The 24,928-nt window shown below is 28.0% G+C and overlaps 4 protein-coding genes across 4 annotated transcripts; 2 read left to right on the forward strand and 2 right to left on the reverse strand.

Moving 5' to 3' along the window:
• Positions 1-16,854: 16,854 nt before the first annotated feature.
• On the reverse strand, positions 16,855-17,361 carry K444DRAFT_533259 (uncharacterized protein; the record flags this gene model as incomplete). Its single annotated transcript, XM_024875135.1, has 1 exon — positions 16,855-17,361. A coding segment is annotated over one exon (507 nt), but the record flags the coding sequence as incomplete, so codon positions are not given.
• Positions 17,362-18,014: 653 nt separating this feature from the next.
• On the reverse strand, positions 18,015-18,516 carry K444DRAFT_511083 (uncharacterized protein; the record flags this gene model as incomplete). Its single annotated transcript, XM_024873454.1, has 3 exons — positions 18,015-18,045; positions 18,116-18,346; positions 18,425-18,516. Coding segments are annotated over 3 exons (354 nt in total), but the record flags the coding sequence as incomplete, so codon positions are not given.
• Positions 18,517-19,917: 1,401 nt separating this feature from the next.
• Positions 19,918-20,553, forward strand: K444DRAFT_691490 (uncharacterized protein). The gene has a single exon (XM_024887795.1). It carries the CDS (start codon positions 20,131-20,133, stop codon positions 20,419-20,421), a length of 291 nt encoding a protein of 96 aa, XP_024734829.1. The 5' UTR covers positions 19,918-20,130; the 3' UTR covers positions 20,422-20,553.
• K444DRAFT_691494 (uncharacterized protein) lies at positions 20,137-20,651 on the forward strand (the record flags this gene model as incomplete). Its single annotated transcript, XM_024887796.1, has 1 exon — positions 20,137-20,651. A coding segment is annotated over exon 1 (206 nt), but the record flags the coding sequence as incomplete, so codon positions are not given.
• Between the last annotated feature and the right edge of the window lie 4,277 nt (positions 20,652-24,928).

Raw genomic sequence — 24,928 nt, forward strand, 5'->3', positions numbered from 1 at the left:
AAGAAGAAGCTAGGTATAGTATTATGGTTAAGGAAAAGAAAGGTTAATTAGTGGGAAAAGGGAGGCCTTTTTATAATATTCTCTCCCTAAATAGTAATTACGAATTCGGAACCGGCTCTATACTAGAAATACCCAGAAAATTCCAAAAAAGGGATTTATAAACGAACCAGAAAATCGGATTAACTTTTTTAAGCTCTTGGGCCTATAGAGTAATAATTTATTTATAAATAGAGGCTAAGTTAGGATTTATAAACTAATTAGAAGATCGGATAAGCTTTATATCTAATAGTATATATTATATTCATACTACCTTTATAAGGGGAAATCGCCAGAGGCAATTTACGAACTAGCTAGAAAGGGTTAGTAAACTATATTCTTAACTCTATTACCTAATATAATAATAGGGTAATTATAGGAAGTCTTTAGAGAAAGCCAGTAGCTAGGAAAGTTTTAGGGAGATATTTATAAAGCTATTTGCAGTTTTCCCAGGCCTTTTAGGGATAAGAGCCTAGAGGAGAAGTTAATATAATAAGTATATATAATAGTATATAGATAGGTATTAGATATTATAGATCTAGTTTCCTATTTTAGATATAGCTTATAATCGGAATTATATAGATTATATGGGATTTCCTAATTAAATAAAGGACTTCGTATACCTGGCTAAGTACTAGGAAATATATAAAGAGATACTCCTAGCTTTAGAAGGGGTATTAATTAGTCTCTTATTGGAATTAATTCTTGGAATTAGTTATACTTATAAGTATTACTTTATAGCTTACTTACCTTAACTACTTATATATTACCCTATTATTATATATCTTATATTATAGAACTTATTTAATTACCTAAATAGCTATAATAGTTCGAGCTGAATTCTAATAATTAAAGATAAATTTAATAGTAAGCTCTTTAAATACCTTTTACTAAATAAGGAGGATTTATAAATATTTAATATAATTAGAAATTTTAAGCTATAGATATATAGATAATATAATCTTTTAATTATTTATATTAAATATAATTAGAAGAAAGTAGTTATTTTAATTTAAGAAATATCTGCCTATTAGATTTAGGTAAAGAAATAAGGTATTAAAATCGAGTTTTCTTTTTTATATATATATAAGCCAAATAGTAATATTAAGTAAATAGAGTAAAAGATTATAAATAAGGCTATTATAATATATTTAATAGCTAATTTATTACGAAACCGGGTTTCTGGGCTTGGAAAGTAAGGTAAAGTAGCTTTTAATCCGAGGATTCTAAACTAAGGAAAGAAGCTCTAAGTATAGGAGCTTTAGTATTCTAAATACTAGCTAGCCGTATGTGTTATTACGTGATTACGTGACGCTAAATTTACTAGTAAAGAGGCAGAGTATAATATAATTTATCTAAAAAACTATAGCCGGAAAGCTTTATAGCTGCAATTTATCTATTTAATTAGAGTCTTTTATATATAAATAACTGGAAAATACCGAATAAAGTACTTGATTTATAGTTCTATAATTATTTCTATTAATATAACCTAAAGCTTATAGTATAAATAATAGTTAATCTCAGATCTAATTAAAATAGAATCTATAGATATAGTTCTAGAATATATCTAATAATTAAGAACTATAAAGTAAAATAAAATAAAAAAGTATTTAAGGTTATATTATATAAATATATTAGATATTTAATTAAATATATTATATTTAATATTTATAAAATCTGGGTTCCTATACTTAATAAAGTAATTATTATATATAATATTATATTTAATAAGAATATTCTCTATAAAAAGAATTATAAATATACTAAAGGCTATAGTATAGAGATTATAAAAAATATAATAGAACTACTTTTAGAAAATAAGATTTAGAATACTAAATTAATCTTTAATAATAAGAAATTATAATATAATAGCTTATTAGAGTAAATAGAAAATAAGCCTAAACTAAAAAATAATAAGTAAATAAACTAATAATTAAAAGAGCTTATAAGTATACTAATGGATTATAACTCGGAAATAGAAAGCTTTATAGCCTTACTAGAAATAGAACTTATAACTTTATAAAGTATTTTAAAGCCAGAAAATATACTAGTATAATAGGAATATAAAATACGAAATAATATAAGAGTAAAGAATAGGCTTCTATAGTATGGAATTATAGTATACAAGTAAGGCGTGAAATTAGAGAATAAAGGTTAGTTTATTAGTTGGTTTTCTAAGAACTAAAAAAAAAAGCAGGAAATATATATATAAAACCAGATATATAAATATCTAGTAATTACCTAACTATATTATATAACTAATAGAAATAAAATCCCTACTATACTAGAGCCTAGAAGTAGTAGAAATAAAGGTACTAAGCTTTTAAGAAAGCTTAGTACTATAGAAAGAAATATAATAGAGTATACTAAAACTATTAGAAAAGTATATTAAACTAATAAAAGTAAGAAAAAATCTTTTTAGAACTAGTAATAAAGTCTACTAATAGCTTCTATAAGTAAAGCGGAAAGCTTACCTATAGAATAAGCAGATAGCTTAATAGAAATAGAAGAATTCTCTATAGAAAAAATAAATAGCTTAGCTAAAATAGAAAATTAAATAATAAAACTAAAGAGAAAATAGATAAAGAAACTAATTATTAAAACCAGAAATAGGCTAATCCAAATATACTTATATAAGAGAAATAATTAAAATAGAGATTTAGATAAAGCTAGTAGTAATATAATTACTATAGTAAGTATATTACTATAAATAATAGGTAAATTAAATTAGATTAACTATTTAGAGTCTTTTTTAGGGTCTCTCTAGTCTAATTAGCTAGAGAATTATAAGAAGGAATTCGATTATAAAACTATATATATTATAATTATAATAGTAATTCAATTAAAAATATATTTAGAATAAAGAGCTTTAAATAATATAATAATAAGAAAAATTTATATTAATAATTTTCCGAAAATTCTAAAAATATAAAATAATCTAGAGAAATATCTAGCTAGAAAATATTTTAAATTAGATACTAAACTAGAGATTAATAACTTTAAAGCTCGAAATTACTAGAGAATTATTTCTAGTAATAAAGTAAGTATATCTCTAATTTCTTTAAAATAGATATTTATATATAAAATTAATTCTAATAAATATATTACTTAATATTATTTAAAGCTAGTAGTTTATAAAGATCTCTAAAAGAAGGTATTACTTCTATTTATATATTATAGTATAATAGGCTATACTCTTAAAAAATTATATTATTTTAGTAGTTTTAAGATTTAGGTTATATAGTAAAGGCCATGGCCTTTTATATATAACTTATAGAAATTATATAAGAAAGCTAGTTTTTTTATAATTTTAGAGAATAATTCCTCCTTAGTATTTAATTAATTAAGCTTTTATATACTATATACTATTTATACTTTTAATTTATTATTTTATTATTAAGTCACGTTTTATACTCTAATATACTTTATATAGGTTTTTGTCTTATTATAGTTTCTCTCTTATAATATATTACTATACTTATAATAAAGTTCTTTTAAATAGCTAGTATAATTATAGCTTATTTTAATCTGGAAATAAAGTAATTTAATATTATAAATATATTTATTAATATAAAAAAAGATTTTAATAAGCTTATAATAATATATAAGCTATTAGATAGTTTTAAAATATTAGGCTATATAATAGAAGTAGATTAAACTCTATATAGGCTATAAAACTTTTCTATTCTATAATATAAATACTAGATAGATATTCTTAAAAGAATTAAACTTTCTAGACTTAATAAAAAGCCCTATATTTATATAAATATAAATTATAAGATCTTTATTATAAGAATAATAAAGTATATATTTAATTAATTATTGCTTAGATTAAAAGAATTTATAAGCTTTATAATATATAGAATATAAAATAGTTTCTAAGAATTTATATAATTTGAAATTAGAAAACTAAAAAGCTCTAGCTAGTTTATAATATCTATATTAAGAAAATTACTAAAAAGTTTAGAATAGTAAATAGGAAATATTCTAGTACTCTATTACCTGAAATTAATTTTCAGAAATATAGTAATTAAGCTTATTTATATTAAATTAAAATATATTAGAAAAAAGTTAAATTACTATTTTATATTATAATTATAATTAGATTAGATATAGCTTTTATTACTTTAGTACTTTCTTAGTTCTTAATAAAGCCTGCTTTAGAATACTTTATAATTATAAATTAAGCTTTTTAATATCTATTTAAAATCCGGTTTTTAATAATTTAGTATAATAGAAAATATAGAAAGATATAGCTATAAATTATAAATAATCTAAATATATAGTAATTAAGCTATAGATATATAATTTCCTTATTTAAAGACTTAATATTATAGAAAACTACTTAATAGAATATTATAACTATTTCTTTAACCAAATTAGAAATATATAAAGTTACTTATATAATAAAGGAAACTATAGCTCTTTAGAGGCTATTTAAAGAGCTCTGAACTATATTCTATAATAATAAGTAAACTATTTAACTAATTATTAGAGAAAATAAAAGAATTACTATAAAGCTTTATTATATTAATATCCAGAATATATAGCTATATTAAAAGTATAATAAAGGCATCTTTTAAGTTATATATCTTTAAATAAGTAATATATTTATAAATAAACTTATAAAAAATCTATTTAAATTTAAATTTAAGAACTTTAAAGCTTTATTAAATTTTTAGGATATTAGAATAAAAATAAAAATAATTAAATAATATAAAAAGAGGCTTTTATTTATATCTTTTATTTATAAAATCTATTAAAATAATAGAGCTTAAAAGCTAATAGTATAAGATCTAAAGGCACTTTATTATAATATTAATAAGTTTATATAGAAGGCCCTTTACTTAATTAGACTACTTCTTATTCTTTTTAATAGCCTCTTAAACTATAATAAAAGAGCTTTTATTACTATTTTCTTTATTAGATTTAGTAATCTCAAGTATAATATAAATAGAATATCTAAAAACAAATAAATACTTTAAAGAAATTAGAATTTATAAAAAAGAATTAAGAAAAGAAAGCTTATAATATTTTTAGTAATTAGAAGTTTAGTAAGAAAAAGCTATATAATAGAGATATAAGAGATTGAAATAATAAAATAAGAATAACTAGAAATATATTTCTAGTAATAAGAACCTCTATTAATAGTATTATAATAAGAATTATTACTTTTACTCTTTAGAGTAGAAAAGACTATATTAAGTTAAAATAAGCTTTGAAATAATATAGAGAACTTATAATAATTTATATAAGAAACCTTTCTAAAACTAGTATAAGTAAAATAAGAAATATAAGACTTTAATATAAACTTCTTTATTTTTAGTAAAGAAGTACTAGAAATATTAAAAGATATTATAGGAATCTAAACCTTAATATTCTATTAAATATAAGCTTTATATTAATAATTAAAAGCTATATTTATAGTAGACTTATAAGCTATTTAATACTATTTAAAATTAGTAAAAAGTAAAGCAAGAATATATTTTAGATTAAAAATACTTTAGATTTATAAGCCAAAATCGACTTAATAGTAATATAAAAAGAAATAGAACTAGTATAAGCTATATTTATAATAATTAGAAGCTTAAAAAGAGAGCTCTAGAAAAGTATTAAAGAAAAGCAGTTTAATTAAAGGCTCTAAAGTTAGTAGAAAAAGAGAGTTTATATAGGGCTTCCCTGGAATTCGGTAATCTAGAAAAATAATATATACTAAGCCTATTTAGTTTGAAATATTAATATAGCTCTATAAAACCTATATATTAAACGATTTTTACTATTTTAAAGCTCTCTAATTAGATAGAATAGATAGAATACAGTATTATGCCTTTCTAGAAAGTATATTATAGTAAGAATTACTAATTTAAAGCTAGTATAATTACTTTATTTAGTTAAGATCTATATATTTACTTCCTAAAGCTTTATACTTCATTCAAGCTCTTTTCTAGCTAGTTTAATTAATTCTTTTACTATTTAATATAACTCTCTTCTCTATAATCTTTATATATATTAGAATTATAATTAGATATTTAAATAAGTGATTTATAAATATAATAATTATATTATTATTAGTTTACTAGTAATATATAATACTATTATATAAATATAAAAATACTATTATATTAAAGTTAGTAAAATTATTATTATTTAGAAATAAGAATTATAATATTATAATATTAATATATAATTTCTAAATTTACTAAGTATAAAAAAAACTAGTTTACTAGTTAAGTTATATTTATAATACGAGATTATATAACTAGTTATATAACTAGAAAAATTTATAATATAGCTATTTTAATAATTATAATCTAATTAACTTTTTTAAATAATTTTTAAAGTTTATAATAATATATTATTAAAAGTAATTAAAAACTAGAATAAATTAAATTAAATTAAACTTTTTATTTTTAGATATATATAATAATTATTATAATATTAATTAATATTTTTATTTATAAATATCTAATAATAATTTTTTTAATAGCTAATAAAGCTTTATATATTTAAAATATTAAAAAAGAAATTTATTATATATTTTATAAATTAGAATAATTTATAAAAATAATTTAAGAATTATTTTATTTTTTATAATATAAAGTCTTTTATAATATTTAGATATTATTTTTAGTTTAAATTATTATATATAATTTTTTTAAATCTAGTAATATATAATTATTCTATAAAACTTTATTTATAAATTATAAACTATTATATTTAATAAATACTTCTAATAATATTTCTATAAAAATAATTATAATAGAATTTATTAATAAAGCTTTTAAAAAAATTATATTTCTTTAAAAGGCTTTTAGTATATATTTAATTTTTAGAACTAAATTCTAAATTAAATAAATTAATTTTATAAAATATTATTATAAGTTATAAGTTATAAATAATTTCTAGATTAATTTTATTTTTAGAAAAAAATACATGAATTTATAATTTTAAATATTTATTTTATTTATTTATTTAATTTTTTAAAAAAAGAATTTTTTAATTATTATAAAATATTTTAAAATATAATAATTAAAATAAATCTTAAAAGAAATATTCTAAAAATCTTTTAGCTTAATTCCTTAATTTTTTAATATTTATATTATAATTAATATTTCTTTATTATATATATTATAATTAAGCTTTATTAAAAATAAATTATAAAATATTAAAGGCCTATTTTTAAATTCTATTAAAAAAATAAACTAGTAATTATTTCTTTAAATATATTTATTTCTATTAGTATAGCTATTTCTTTAGGAGTTACGGGATACGAGATATAAAATATAAATAATAGAATATGGGAAACAGGATATAGTTATATAACCTTGCATCCCATTAGTAACTTAACTAGTAAACTAGACCTTTTTAGGCTTAGCAGATTTAGAGATCATATATTAATACTATAATACTATAATTCCTACTTCTAAATAATAACTTTACTAACCTTATATAAATAGTATTCTATAACTTATATAATAGTATTATATATTACTAGTAAACCAATACTAATCAGTTTATATATATAGATTAGAGAAAGACTTAGCTAGTCGGAAAAACATTTGGTAGCCTAAGACAAGTAGTTTACTTCTAGTTAAAGAGGGGAACTACTATTAACTTCGGAAAAGCATTTAATAGCCTAAGAAAAAAATACTAGCTCTTACTAATTAATAAGCAGTCAGCCATTTTGCTATTTATTTATTCATTTAACTTCTATTATCCTTTAAAACTAACTTCTTTTAGTCCCAAGACTACTTTCTTGGAAACTATCTTTTCTACTTATATAATATCCGTATTTACGGGACCCTCTCTCCGGAATATATACCCTATATATGCCCTTAAAGCTCTTTAACTACTACTTCGATTTTACTATTAAATCGAGTCCTTTGAGCTTTAGATCCTCCCGAAATTATAATATTTCACTTCCTAAATTTCTTATTATAGACAAAATATTTAAGAATAAAATATTTACTTTAATACCCTATTAGGTATCTAGTATCTTAACTACCAGGCATCTAGTATCTTAATCAGGCATCTAAACTAGGTATCTAGTATCTAAACCAGGTATCTAAACCAGGTATCTAAATACCTTTACTACCGAATCCTTTCTACGAACCTACTATAAACTACCTTACCTTTAAATACCTCTTACTATAAACTATATATATATACTAGGGAGAAACTAAACTTGGTTTAGTATAAATAATAAAAAGGGAAAGAAGTTAATTAAGAAATAAGAGAATAAGATTAATACTAATAATATTATAAAAATAGATCTTCGGGAATATCTAAATACCAAGCTATATTAGTATACCTTATATAGAACTTCTAATAAGAACCTATAGGATCTATTTAAGAATAACTTCAAGGACTTTAGTAATGCGACCTTTAGTTAATATAGCTATACTAAACTATAAACCCTTTAAAAATACCTTTAGTATAGTAATATCTATATTAAATAAAACCACATATACCTTACTATAATGCAGTCCCTACTCAATATTATTTAGGAGAAAATAATATACGTTTAGTATAAAGCTAATATTATTAAAGATAGCCTAATTAAAATAGATCTTCTAAAGAAACCTATTATATTAGTTTATCTTACTCTAGAGAGAACTAGATAAAAGGAAACCAAGTATTCTCAGTTAACTAGCTAGTTAAATTAAGGTATCTATCTACCTTCTCCAAATTAAGGCTATCTACTACTTTTACCTTTACTACTACTACTAGATCTACTATACCCGAAGAATACCCAGTTAATTCCTACTATTATTACTAGGAAGCTTATTAGGAAAATAGTAAAGATATATACCAAAATACAGAAGTATAATAGAACTAATAGTAGTTTTAACCAAAAACTCGCTATCTTCCTAGATATCTACTAATATATAGAGCTCCTAGAAAAGGCATTAATAAAAGCTTTTCCTATTATATTAAAGGAATTAGTATAAGACTACTTCTATAATAACTAGCTCTCCCAATATATATATAAAGAAGCCTATACGAATATTCGTAGTTTCTTTAAAGGCCCCGGTTACTATTATCGAAATTTAAATAAATAGAATACTATTACCTTAGTAACCATAATAGCAAAAGACCCTAAAAAGACAACGTTCGAGCTTATCTAACTACTAATTAATAACCTGCGCAAATTATAATATAGCCTTACTCCTGCCTTATAAACTACCGAATTCCTATATAATAAGATTATTACCTCCTATTAAAGCTTACTAGTATACTAATACGCAGTCTCGGACTTTCCTAATAATCTTGGCCAGCTTATTAATAAGCTCCAATCGTCTATTACTACCTATAAGAAAGAGTAATAAATCACTACTAAAACCTACTTTACTAATTAATAATACTATTCTCAAAACCATCCAAACCACTATCTATCCGGAAATCATTAATACGGACCTAGCCATAACTTCGGAACCCGTAATAACTACTCCAAACCCCGTAATTGCAATAATTATACCCCGAAATCATATTTTATATATAAGAGACCCGAATACCGCTTATAGAAGCATATACCAGAGAAACAAGAGGCTAAGAAAGCTCGATTCAAGAGTAGAAACGTTTACTGATTTAGATCCCAAAATACCTGTAACTTCAATAAACGCTTTAGTAATACTTATGTATAGTACGTTACCGAATTCAAAAAAGAAAAGAATAACGAGAATAGTAAGGATGAACTAGTAGGTAATGCTTTTGAAGCCTTACTAGCAGAAACGGATAAAGGAAAGAAATATTACTCTAATTCCTATTTCACTTCCGTTAAGAGCTTCCTAGCCACTCCTATAGCCCCCGCTCTTGCTATCCCTATAACTAATACCCTTATAGATAACCTCACTTCCCTTTCCCTTATATACCAGATAATAGGCGAAAACCATACCTTGGAGCCCACTAAATAGATAGAGGACGCCCAGACATTTATAATTAATAATATATTAAGATATAATACTTATTACTTTTACGAAATTATAATTAATACCGGAGCTTCTAGATTCTCAACTACTAGTTCTAACTAATTCCAAGCTTTATAGCAAACTAATAATAGTATTAAACTTAACGAAACCACTAAAGATTAAGTTAATATCCAGTTTAATATCGGATTTATATTCTCTATTAGATCTATAATAGTAAGAATACTAATTAGGTAAGTATAATTCCATATTATATCTATAAAAACTCTATTCCTACTTAGCTTAGCCAATATAGACAAGCTAGGAATCTACTTTAATAATCTTACTAATTATCTTATTACTTCTAATAAATGCTTTATACTTATAGTATAACGTTTTAAATACTCTTTCTTGCTTTAAAATACTACTCTATAAAGCTTTATTTCCGAATCCTTTATATATAACCCCTGCTTTCTTATAGAGGTCGAATTATAATATCTATATTACCGTTTTAGTTATCTATCTATTAGTAAGCTCCGAAACATACTAGAATAAGCAGGCTATAATATTAATATAAAAGCCCTTGAATACCTTATAAAGTACTATAAGTAATACCAGAAATTCGGACGATTACCGGGATAATTCAAGTTTAACTTAAGAGATAATATTAGCTTTAATTACTCTATTATTATTAATATTTTCTATATTTCTAGTAAGCCTATACTCTATGTTATTAATGAAGGCACTTAATATTAAGCTAGCTAATAGCTTCAAAATATTAGTATATTATATACTTGAAATGCCCTAAAGCAGTATTAAATTAATACCTATTTAGGCCCTCCTAATTAGATTATAGCAGATGCCAGAAAGCAGTTTACTAGCAAGAAGTTCGCTCAGCTTGCAAATACTATAGGAACCAAAGTCAAAATCATTCCCGTAAAAGCTTATAATTCCGTCGGAATTATAGAATACTACTATAGTCCGATTTAATATACTTATCTTATTATTATGGCCGAAATTAATAGAATTAATAAGAATACCATATTCCAAATAGCTTTTAAGGCTATTAATAATTCCGCTAGACCTAACGGCATTATCCTAACTCTCTTAGTTTACGGCGCTTTACCTTAAATAACCGAATATAATGCCCTATTACTAATTATATTATAGTAATTAGCGGTACTTAAGAAGGCAATAGCGGAAATTCAGAAGCTTTGAGCTAGATACCAGATTACGAATATCCTAAATACCCGAAATAGTCCTAGTACTACTAATATCTACGAACTTCCCTTAAATTCGGACATTTTCATATAGCGTAAGGGGAATACGGGTTAACCTGGTAATTAGGACGGATCATATAAGCTAGTAGCCATTAATGGAGAGAACTATATACTAGCTCTACCATACGGCAATACCACCTTCCGCTCAACCTCCGTAAAGCCCTTTTATATAGGAGATATTAAGGTTATTACTAATGACCCCGAACCTGAACCTAAACCTATTCCCGAACCTTATAGTAAGGCCAAAGATAATACAGGTATAATTTCTCCTACTATTCCCGCTATTTCACTAAAGCATGGCAGAGGACGCCCTCGCAAGAACCCGGATATTATAGTATTCCTATAGGATAATAACCTATACGAGAACTCCCGTTAAGTTAAAGTTACTAGCCTCCTAGAAAAAAATATATTTGAGATTATTCCTAGATCTCAGGTACTAAAGGAAATACGTATCTTTAATTCCCGGTTCATTAATAAGATTAAGAACAAGAGTATAAAGAGAGAGTTTAAGAAGTTAAGACTAGTTATCCAGGCATATAATAATAATAAGAAATATATAATATTAATATAATCGCCTACTATTTAATATATTAGCTAGAGAATTATCCTCAGTATTACTACTATAATAACAGATACTACGGAACTATATTTACGTAATATCTTATAAGCTTATGTCTAATTAACGACCTTACTTAACCGTAATTTTTACGTTAACCCACCTTATAAGCTTACTAGAGAGCTAAATCTAAATAATGATTCGGTTCTAAAGGTTATAAAACCACTATATAGTATACCGGAAACTAGGAACTATTAGTTTAAGACTTACTATTCCTACTATATTAACGAGCTTTCTATAGAACAGTTAACTTACGACCCTTGCCTCCTCTATAGCAAGTAACCCTTCGGAATCATTGGCCTTTAAACTAATAATACCCTATTTATTGGAACTAACGATTTTATAAAGGCAAAGTAATTAAAGCTTTATAAGGCTAAGTTCTTGGCTAAGGAGTATAAATGCCTCACTTCTAACTATAATCTCAAGTTTAATAAAGGTATTATTCATATAGATACTACCGGAATTACCCTTATATAGGAATGCTAGTACAAAAACCTCCGAACCATTTCTATAAAGAATACTACTATTATAAGTAATAGGGACACTATCCGTTAAGATCTCTCTATTAAGGACTAATATATTGCCCAATATACTAGAGGAGCGTATATTGCGTTAGTCTATTAACTAGAAGCTTTATATAACCTATTAATTACTACTCAAACTATTGAACCTTTAGAGACTAATATAAAGGCACTTAACAAGTGCGTTTAATAGCAAATTAAGAATACTGCCAGAGAACTAAGATTCATAAAGCTAGCAAAGGAGTCCTTATATTTAATCGTTTTTATAAATACTTTATTTATAAATAATAGAGATCTCTCCTCCCAAATTAGATATATTCTAGTTCTAGTAAACGGAACTAGACGCGCTAATATTATTTACTAGTTCTCTACCAAATACAAGAGAATTACCAGAAGCGTCCTAGCTTCGGAACTCTACGGTATGACTTATGGTTTTAATATAGGCGCTTCAGTCAAATCTATAATTAATAAAGCACTAGAAATAGAACTACTACTAGTAGTCTATACGGATTCGAAGTTGTTATACGAATACCTCGTCAAATTAGGAACCACTCGAGAAAAGCATCTAATAATTAACGTAATATGCCTCTACTAGGTATACGAATAATAAGAGATTACAGAAGTCAAATAAATTAAGGGAGAATCGAATCCTGCCGATTCCATAATAAAATTAAAGCCAATAAACGCCCTTAAGCGCCTAATTAATACGAATACCATATAATTAGACGTGGAGGAATAGGTCAAGTATAGATAGGGCGGAAAATAGACATATGGGATAGGAGAATATTATGGAAGGAGAAGTCACGTATAAAAGGCCACGGCCTTTAGTATATAACCAAAACCTCAGAAGTAATATAAACATATAGAACATTTGGGAATCTGGCACTAGGCCGGATTAGGGAATTTACATGCGATTAGGGGAAGACACTATTTTTCGCGTTTTTTAGAGAGTTTCTAGTATTAGTATAACTATTCCTTTGGAAGTTACGGGATACGGGATATAGGATATGAGCAATGGGATATAGGAAACGGGATATAGTCATATGACCTCGAGTCCCATTAGTGACTCGACTAGTAGACTAGACCCCTTTAGGCTTAGCAGATTTAGGGATCGCATATTAATACTATAATACTATAATCCCTACTTCTAAATAATAACTTTACTAACCTTACGTAAATAGCATTCCACGACTTATGTAACGGTGCCATGTATTACTAGTAAACCGACAATTTCTATTATTATAATACTAAAATAAATATTATAGCTTTTTTTAAATAATTAAAAGCCTTTTAATATTATTTAAATTACTTTAAAAAATATTCTTTTTTATTAATAAAATAAAAATTTTAGTAATTTATTTATATTTTTTAATAATATATTTATAAATATTATAAAAACTAAAGAAAAACTATATATTTTTAATTATTTTTAGAAATTATAAATTATATATTATTTTAATTTTATTAGAATATATTTTATATATTTTATAATAAATATAAAATATTATTAGTTTTTAAGAATTCAGATTTATAATTGTATTATAGAAAGCTTAATAAATATTTAATTTAATATAAATTTTAGCTTTATATAATTAACTTAAAGTTTTATTAATTTCTTCGAATAATATTATTTAAATAATAAAAATTAATATAAAAATATGAATCTCTATTTACTTTTTTAATAAAACGAACTAATAAAATAAAAAGAATTTAATTAGCTTTAATAAAACTTTTAACTAAATTATTATTTAAGAAATATTTAATTTCTAATAGCTTTTTAATAAATTATTATTAGAAAGATTAATATCTAATATTTTTAGTTCTTTTTAGAACTTTAATTTAAATCTTATAATTATATAGTTTATAAAAGAAATTTTTTTTTTTTTAAATTTCGGAAATAATATTTTTTAAAATTATTAAAGCTTTATTTCTTCTAATTATTAATTTCCTAAACTAGAAATAGCTTTTTTTCTTTAAGTTTTAAACTTTTTATTAATCTTATAAATAGAGATTTAATTATATAATTAAATATTATAAAAATAAAAATAACTAAATTTAATATATAATTTTTAGTAAAAACTTCTTTTTCTTTTTGGCTTTTATTTAGATATTATATTTTAATTAAGTTATAAAAGCTTCTTTTTTATAGTTTTATATAATTTCTTTTAATTAATTTAAAAAAAGGAAAACTATTTAAAAATAGAAAATTTCGAGAAATAGCTTATAATAAAATTTTATTAATTAATATCTTTTTAATATTTCTTATTGAATTATTTCTTTAACTATTATTAAAAAATACTAATAATATAATTAAATTATATACATTTAGACTTATTTTTTAGTTATATAAATCTATATTTTTTATAATTAATTAGAATATTAATATATATAGTTTATTTTTTATTAAAAATAATATTATAATTTCTAAGATTTAAAATAATTATAAATATATTAATATCTTATTTATTAATTAGAAATAAGACTTTTATATATTTTTTAATAAATTTAGCTAGCTTTTTATTAAAACTATATATAATATAAAATAAAATAAAGAATTATAATTCTATTTCTGGAAATTATTTTATAAATTCAATAAACTTTATATTAATAAAAGTATAATTATTAGTTCTAGTATTAATAAAAGAAAAAAACTTAATTTCTAATTTATTTATATTAATAATATAGAATATTATAAAAGTATTTTTTTTATTAAATAAATTAAATTAATTTTTATTAAATTTTTATTATAAATTTCTAAAATTTTTTTTTTTAAAGAATATTTATTTTCTAGTTTTATATTAAGATTAGAAATTAATTTTTTTTAAATATATTATTAAAATAAAAACTAAATATTTTAATAAAATAGAAATTAAATCTAATTTAACTTTTAAAAGAAACTGTTTTATTTTCTTTATTATATTTAATTAAATAATAATAAATATAATAATTAAATTTATTATAATTAAAATATTTAATAATTAAAAGATTTTTAATTTTTATAAAATATTACTTATATTTATAAAGAAATATATATTTAATAAAAACATTTAATATAAGTCTTTTAGATTTTCTTTTAGAAATATAAAAAAAATATAATATTAGAAATAAATTTAATTAAAACAATTTATATTCTTTTATATTTTTTAGTTTTTATATATATAATTTTAATTTATTAATTATTTATAATATAATACTAAATAATATAAATAGTATTAATAAAAGAATTATTATAATATATATACATTAATTTTTAAAGCTTTAATAAAACTTTCTTATTTAATTTATATTTAATATATAAGGTATTTATTAGTAAATAATAAGATAATAGAATAAATTAGTAAATTATAAAACTATAATATTAAATTTAATATAGAACTAATCTTTATTTCTTTTATAAGATTCAGGAAAGCCTCCTCTAAATAAAAGGCCCTAATAATATATATATTATTAGTAATATATAAGCCTAATACTTATAATATAAATAGTAATTAGTTATAATATTAAAGGGCTATTAATTTCTCTAATTAATACCTATAATATCTGAAGTTTATTATATATTCTTAAGTTATATACAATACTATATATATTATATAATATTTTAAAAATTAAAATTATTTTTTATAAATAATTATAAAAAGAAAATATAAAGCTTCTAAAATATTTAATTAGAATATATTTAAGGTTTATTAAAATTATAATAAATATTTTATTAAAAGTAATCTCAGGTGCGGTATTTACCCCCCTAGGTTTAGCACCCGCTGCGTCGGGCAAGGTGCGTGCACAGGCTAGCCGCCGCTTTCAACATCTATCCCTTCGTCTGGCAGCCAAAACCTCAGCTAGCAAGGGGGTATTCCAGGGTATATAATAGGTGGGACATGAGAGATATGTATTATATAATGCTGTAAACAAAGCGGGAGCCAATAGGATTAGGGAAGTAAGGGGGGCCCTGCTAGTTGAGGTTTTGGCTGCCAGACGAAGGGATAAAAGTCGCGCTGGACTGCTGCGCGTAGTTCTTCTCCCCCTCTGTTCTCTAAGTGGCAGAAAGCCTAGGTTGGGGCCCTAGGTTAAAGGAGACCTAGAAAGGCATTCGTCCCGCTATTATTTAGTGGCGAGGAAAGTGGAAGAGCATATTACAAGTAGGGGGAAGGTAGAGATGTATTTATAAGGCAGAACATGAAGGAGCTAGGCGTAGAGGCAGGATAAGAAAGGAGGCATGTATTGCACAGTCGTACGGTTTAAAGGCGAAATGGGGCGATATGTTAACTACACCTAGGAGCTCCTAGGTAGCCGCGTAGTACCTAAAAGGTGTTTTTCCTCCTACGATGTAGCATGTATACTATCTAGATTGTCGCCTCTCACATCTCTCCCCAGAGTCGGAGGTTTTTTTTCACCTAGAGAAAGGAACTGGCCTGCATAGGCCCATTAGGGGGACCGACATTGGGAGTTAAAACAAGAATCAATAATAATAATATCTGATCTATTGGGAACACTGCCGATCAGCCCTGCTGCAACTGAGCCAGCACCTCGTACTGTCCTGTTGATTTGCCATCATGCATCTGCTCGACATAGTTTTTTCTGTAGTCATCATGTGACATTCGCGTCGAGGACTTCTTGTCCTTTTCCGCATATATCTGCAGACCGCTCACCATAGTCCCGGTACGTCCATGTCTGTAGCCACACCAGACAAGAGTGCCCGCCCGGTGCTTTTTGTACTCCTCTTTCCCCTTCTTGAGGTCATCGCTAGTCGGAGCTGTGAAGTCCTTAACTGGCAGCGGCGTGTAAGCAATGTTGTTATCTTTGAGCTTCTTTTTAATAGCCTCATTATTAGCCTGGCTATTGAGACTGATCACATGCTCGATCTTGTTGTCCTTAAGGAACTTGATCGATTCATTAGTTAGATTCTGGTCCGAATCTTTGTCCACGTAGTGGGGAGCCGAGGAACGAGCGAGCCTGTCCGTGTCCGGGATGTGACCTTTTACCCACTTGAAGCGGTAAAAGCCCGCGTCGTCCGCCGGGGTGCTATACGAGTCGACGGTGAGATCGGAGAGCGCTGGGTCCGTGGCGGACCTCAGTAGGTCGCCGATCGCGCTGGTCAACTTGTCCCGAGCGACCTAAGCCTTGCTCTTGGCGACAGAGACGGTGACCAGTCCGGAAATACGACTGTCGGACGTGCTCTGACCGGACTGGTTGCACGCCACGGATATCTCCATAGCGTCATGGCCGAATGTTGCAGCAATGCCGCCACGAATCCAGGCGTCCAGTGCTTGGCATTGGTTTCTGGCTCGGCCAATGGGAGTCCGTACCTCAAACACCTCAGACACGTCGAGCTGTTCGCTCTGGGGCTTTGGTAGACCAACTGGCCCTGGGGCCCTATCGCGCATCTTGTTGATAGTTCGTTGAAAATTCAGCTGCACATGGGAGTTAGAGGGCTGCTGCTCGTCATCTCTGGCTGCCTTGATCTGTTTGAAGATCTTCTCTTGCTCTTCCGCGGTCGAAGCGCTGTAGGTTTGCTGAATAATGTCCTGAGCGTGTTGTCGCTCAGGCCCTTGAGCTCGGCGGAGGATATGACGACGCTCACGGCAAGAACCTCCTTGGTGACAGCTTTCAGCTGGTCGCTTCTGAAGCGGTAGGCGAAGAAATGAATATCGACGCGAAAGACACCGCCAATCTTGCCGGTCGAGATGAGGCTAGTTGCAACCGCAAGTCAGATGCTTACGTTCTCTGCCAGACGAGAAGGGAACAGTGTCTAAGGCTTACTAGGTGTCTCTCGTAGAGACATTTCCAGAATAGCTTCCGAGGAGTATCTTCAAGCCACTGTTGATAAGGGTTGTGATTCCTTTCACAACCTCGCCGTTTGCGAATGCAGAGAACGTCTCGTTAATGACAGATCCGATGTTGGTAGGCGTGTTTTCGATGCTGGCCTGAATGATCGAGTCGGAGCTGAGAATCTTCTCGATTGGGATGAGCTTGGCTTCGAAATTGGGATTGCTAATGAATGTTAATATATCAACCAACTGCCTCTAACATCTTATGATGTTATGGATTAACAAAAACTAAGACTAGTACCTTATGGCAAGTTTGAAGGCCGCGACCTGAAGCTTAGCCATCTCGAGTAGGGAGTTCAACGCATCGTCGGCAAGTTTCTGCTTGGCCGAATCGTCGTCAAACTTCTCAACTACTGCCGAGATTTGCTGGCCCATGTTTAACGTTGCGTCGGAAGTTGAAGTCTAGGAATGTATGTTTGGAATTGAAACCCCTACAATGGTAAATGGGCAAGAGATGGTTGATTGCTGTGATGGATAGTCTCAGGTCCTCAAGTTGAACGGGACCTAGTTTTATACATCGGTTTGGGTGGTGGAAATGGCCTTCCACTTTTCTCTCTCTGCGAGTTGTGAAACTGGAGGAATCTGCCGTTTGTTACTAGAGCGACCAAGTCAAGCGTACTAAGGTTGAGGAAGCCGGGAATGTGTTTTGGTTGAGAGGGAGGATGCCTTAACGATTGGGAGATTGAGGAAGTGGAGAAGGCGTTTTGGGTCACGCCATTATCCTACTTCGAGCATGAGAGTTACGCCATTATCCTACGTATTGTCCTGTATAAGCTTTAGTAAGCGTGATGATATGTTGCACAGATATAATGTTAGACGAACCCCTACATCAATCGTCCAATCACTTTTAGTAGAGGCTTCTATTACAGAAAAGACATATATCGCTACTACGAAACGATATCTAGACCTCTGTTAATTAGGCTATTGCCTAATATTAAAAATCAAGAAAACGTAAAGGGCTTTACTTTTTAAAGCTTATTTTAATATTATCTTATATATAAATAATAAATTTTAAAGAACTTCTCTTAATAAAAAGATAAGTATTATTAAAGAAGATTATTTAGTAATATAATATTATTAATTATAAAAGCTTTAAGAGAAATAAAAAGATAAGATTATTAATTTATAAATTAATTAAAAAAACCTCTTATAAAGTAATTAATAAGAATAAAAGGTTTATTAATAATATAATTATATAAGTACTTAAATAAGTACTTAAATAAGTATATAATTTTATATTCTTTAACTTATTTTAACTTTTCTTTTCTTTTTAAAACTAAACTTTAATTTTATAAGTACTTCTCTTTAAATATTATCTCTTTACTTTACTTATTATAAGAGTTATAAGCTTAGTTTATATATAAAGCCTTTAATTTATAAATATATAAAAATAATATTTAAGTTATTTATTCCCTTTTATTAATTAATTTAATATAATTTATTTCTTATTATTATATTCTTTAAGCTTAAAATAATTAATTATTATAATTTTAATTTAATTATATAGAGAGGAGTATTTTAAATATATATTTAAAGTATTTTAAAAATAGAATTTGCTTCTTAAAGGGCCAGACTTCTCGCTTAAATACCTCGGTAAGGGAATTCTTGCTTGACGATGCTGTGGAGGGACATTCGTGGTCACGGGCTTGTCTAACCCTTTTGGGCTTAGTCACTTAGCTAGATACTGTATTTTCTCTGCACGCGCATTACTAGAATAGAAATCAACTTGCCACTCTACAATCAACTCTACCTCCCCTCAATGCCTCACCAAAGTGCGGCCATTTTAATCGTACCCGAATAAGCGTACCCAGATATTCTAGCCGTCGCATCTCATTCGACCTCCACACATCAGATCCGGTTTGCGCTGTTCACAGCCTCAGCCTGGCGGACGTATAACGAACAAATACAACCTCTGGCTTCAAATCTCAGTTTATCAGAAAAGTTACTATGGATGGTTTATTAGCTGCTTCCAGCGCTTTTGCTGTAGTGTCTTTAGCTATTCAAATTAGAGGGGGCATCCAAAAACTCTGCGATTTTTGGACCTCGATTCAAGATAGACCAAAAGATATTAATTCCATTATCCAAGACTTACAGGTCGTATTAGATATCGTATGTAATATTCGCCTGGAAGCTAGCAATGAGAGGCCTCATTCCAGTGCGCTAAGTGCAAGTATCGCGGCTCTAAATGGGTGCTCGAGCAGTATAGAAGCCCTCCAGAGTATTATTAATCAGTTGTAACTAGGCATCTCTTCCCCGAAGCCGATGCTTAGAAAATGGGCGACATTTAGAGCTGTGTGGAAGGGCGATAGGCTTCGAAAATTTCAGGAAACTTTGCGTGATACAAAGATTATACTAATCTTAGCCAGGCAAAATTTGATTAGGTATGGGATCTTGAATATCTATCTTTTATGTGACTTAACCGTTCTAATATTTGCAGTCATTTGGTTATGGCCCGAGACGAAGAATAATAGTATGACTTAAGGGTCATTGCTCAGGGAATGAGGCTTCTATTGTAATAATAGTCCATGAGAATTATTATGACCGTATTAAGAGACTGCCTTAATATCAAGGATTATATAAATGCCCTGCAAGAAGAAGCTCAGAGGAGATTAACTACTATAGGAAATCCAGGAGCTCAATTCGGTTCCGAGAACTTAATTTACTCAGTGCCATTGCAAGTCTCTAATAGCCCGGGCAAAGGATTTAGAGTCGGCGACGATCCATTATTAGAAAGTACTATTGGGCAATCTAATACCCAAGTGCGAAAGAAAACTCCAGGATTTCGAAGGCGCCATACCATGAGAAGATATATTAGGAGCTGTAGCCTTTTTGGAATACTATATCTCGTATCTATAAGGTCAGGGACTTCTGAAGCAGAAAATGAAGATAATGAGCAAGAATTCGGCAGACGCGAGGCTCAATGTATGATTCAAATAGTCGTTACTGTTTATTCTTCTCAATGGCTTATGATATGTGGGATAAACTTCGGTATACAGGCGGAATTTTCAGAATTGATTTGGGGATTTGAATATAGGCTGAAGTCGTACCGTACGGTACCTGATAATGCGTTGATTTTTGAACTCTGCGAAAAAGGAGATACTACTGCGATTCAGAGGCTTTTTGACGAAAGACGAGCCTTGTCGTGGGATACTAATTCCCGAGGGCTTACTTCCTTGTTTGTGAGTTTCTTATTAGAAAGTACTTTCGTAGCAGAATTCGGACTCGGCTTGATATTCCATGGAATTTCTAATTATACCTAGCTAACTTGTTAATCTAGTTTGCTGTGCGATCTGGAAAGCCAGAAACCTGTCGCCTTCTGATTGCTCAAGGAGCGGATCTTGATGCTCGCTCTCTCGCCGATAAGTTAATGCTCCCTGATTCTCTTTTCGTTCGGCGGCATGAGTCTGACATCTTGCAAAGTATAGTAGTATTATATGCTTGCTTGAAATCATCTGAAGGAATAGATCCGAAGCAGTACAAGGCGTCTATTGAGACTCTGAGGCTGTTTCTAGAATAACTCGAGTTTCTGGATGATATTAACTATACCGGCCTACTAGGACTCTGTCGCCTACTTCTCAATAGCAGATATAGTCATAAATCATGCTCTTATCCTTCTTCTTACCTAGCGGCATTTCTTTGGGTACTCCCATTTCTTCAAGACCAAATCTCCCTTGCTATACCTTTAATGGGACGCGGCATTGCTTAGCTTTTCAGATAAATAATTAATGCGGACGATATTGAGCTACTAATACGACTTATACTGCTTACGGGAGATATTAACTCCAAAAGAATTATTAAATGGTTCTCCCCCGTATATGAATTAGCGATAAATATAAGGAGGGATGGTTTGTGCGAGTCTGGACGGTATTTAGTTACCTATAGGTTGGACCTCCACGTGGTATTAGATAATGATTTCACGGACGGCCTTTAATATAAAGATTGTACTAATAATATACCTACCTCTATAGCTATGCGATATTCTTTTTTATTCTTCCTTTTCAGGAAGCTTCTTCGAGATCTAAATATTGACTTTACGAATTTTGTTAAGGACGAATTAAAGCAGTGGCCCCTAGTTTAAGCTGGCTGGATATAAAAGACGCTTCTGTGCCTTTTCGAGATCGATTATACTCCCCTCGAGATGCCGATAATGAAATGTCGGATTTGCCATTACGATGGAGTTGGCATAGAAATATCCTGGCTATCCATACTTGAGAGCTTGAAATTAATGCCCGACAAAACCTGTAATACCACAGAGATTATCGAAGCGCGAGACAGAGAAATTATTCGCAGTCATGATATGGAGGTAAATGTTTGCTATTTTTGTGAATTGAGGGAGCCCAAATCCATACAGGAGTTAGAGGAGGAGAATTCAGTATTTCTAATTCCTTTATAACTTCAAGAACATGATTTGTAGACACCTTACTTTTATATATTGAATACCTATTCTGTAGTGTTCTTGTCGAATCCTAATAACGCCGCTAGTCAGATAACTAAACAGAACGTGCATTTAGCATGGCAATAATCTGGACAAGAGTCCCCATATATTGAGAAATTGATTTCCCTGCCGTCTTAATACTAATAAGGATTATTACTTAGAAGAGAAGATAAAATGCTAGAAAATACTAATACATATCTACTAGCCTTGCATATCGGGTCTCGCAGAGGGTAAACCACTACTGTGATCTGGATTTTCAATATGACCGTAATCCCTTTTCTGCGATTTATCAAGCCTTAGTAGAACGTAGGTTATTGGACGTAGGAAAGCGCGGGCTTACCTCGGAAGACATAATGCTATTGGATTTCATGGTTTCCTTGAAGTGCAGGAGGATATAAAAAGGCATTATTCCTTCTTTATGACTCTTGATAGAGACTCTTCCTAGATCGAATCCGTTTCACAGCTAATACCGATACCGTATAAAGCTGTAAGCCGACGATGAAAGTAGCGCAAGCAAAGCAAATCATTAAACAAAGAAACTCAAATTGTAAGGCTTCTAACTAGAGATCAAAGTGAAGTAAAGTAAGGCAAGACCTAGAGTTTATATAAGTGAGGCGAGGCATTCTTCAAGGTAGACTTATCTCAAGGCTATGAAATCACGTGACATGACGTGTGGTGACGTGTCTTACGCCCTACCAAACAGCTTTCACACTACCCTTCCGCGTCCCGCTATCCAAGCCAACCAATACCCCTTGCAACTGATCAAGTATTCTTCGTAGCCCTCAACCTCTTCAATCCTCCTTCTACCCCGACACCCCTCCTGCCAGCGATGCCGGGTCTCTTTCGGCAGACTCGAACAAGGAAGAAAAGAGTAGAAAGCCAATAAAGGGGATCTAGAATCGAGAGGAAAGCTCGGGAAATCTATGGCGAATGGCAGAGACGCTCTAATCTGGCTCGTCAATAATCATTGGGAACGGCTTGCGATTGGTCTTAAGGTACAAGAACTCCAAGGCGACCCTTTTAGTAGCGAGGAAGACCCGCCGCCCATCCGCCGACGAATTGGCCATTGGCAGAAACTAGAGAACTTTTAAAGCACACCACATGTACCTGTAATCTATACGCTTCAGGTAGGTATGTATAATTAGCCTGCAGAGGAATAAGCCAGGTGCGAAGTGGGGAACGAGGCGAACAAGCTGTCTCCGGGCTGGATGATTCAGGCCCCTGCCACCGGCCGACCGGTCCCAATTTTGGTGATAACCTCAAGGCTGTGAGGCGCATTAACAACCCCGCCCCGCACTACTTTACTATTTTACTACCTTACTTTACTTATAATATAATATTTAATAAAAATATTCTCTATTAATAGAATTAGGAAAAGCTAGAAAACTAATTAATAATAAATATATAGGCTATAATTATTTTAATTAAAAAAGATAAGATCTAAAATATTAGATTTATATTTAAGAACTTAGAATTATAAGAAAATTTATTAGAATAGAATACTAGAGGAACTATAAATTTAAGGAATATAATATATTAAATTTATAAAAAGTAATAAACTCTTAATTCTAGAGAATATATTAGAATCTAAGAATATACTAGGGACTAGGAATAATCTAGAATATATTAAACTTTTTAGAAGACTTAGTATAATTAATAAGATAGGAATAAAAGAACTTATAGACTTTATTAGGAATTTATAATTACTTAAATAAAGTAGGAAAAGACTAATATTAATAATTAATTAAATCTAAGATTAATAAACTAAGACTCTAGGAAGCTCTAATATTAATATTAGAGAAAAAGAATTAATAAATAATTCTAAAAGCTCTAAATAAGTAATAGAAAAGTAATTTATAATAAAGTCTAAGAGAAAATAAATAAGGAAAATATATAAGAAAATATAAGAATATAAAATATATTTAAAAAGTTATAATTCTAAAAATAATCTAAATACTAGGAATAAAATAGAAATAAGTATTTATATAATAATAAATATATTATTAAAGTAAATAAGTAGTTTAATTAATATTAATTACTTAAAAGCTCTTTTAAATATTTTTTAGTCTAATTAGCTTAAGAATAGAAAGAAGGAAATATAATATTAAATAGTATATATAATTATTACTATATTACTAGAATATAATAAATACTAAAAGCTAGTTCTTAAAAGTATTATAGCTAGGAGAATATATATTAGTAATATTTCTAAGAAACTAAGGACTTAGAAAAATCTAAAGAACTACTTTTTTAATATAAAATTTAGAAAAGATATATTATTTAAATTATTAAATCTTAAAGTCTAAGAAT

This window comes from Hyaloscypha bicolor (assembly GCF_002865645.1).
Source record: "Hyaloscypha bicolor E unplaced genomic scaffold K444scaffold_113, whole genome shotgun sequence".
Lineage (NCBI taxonomy): Eukaryota > Fungi > Ascomycota > Leotiomycetes > Helotiales > Hyaloscyphaceae > Hyaloscypha > Hyaloscypha bicolor.

What these genes read in the sequence shown, in the direction of transcription:
- K444DRAFT_691490 (XM_024887795.1), top strand. Translation starts at nt 20,131, where the DNA reads ATGGATGGTTTATTAGCTGCTTCCAGCGCTTTTGCTGTAGTGTCTTTA.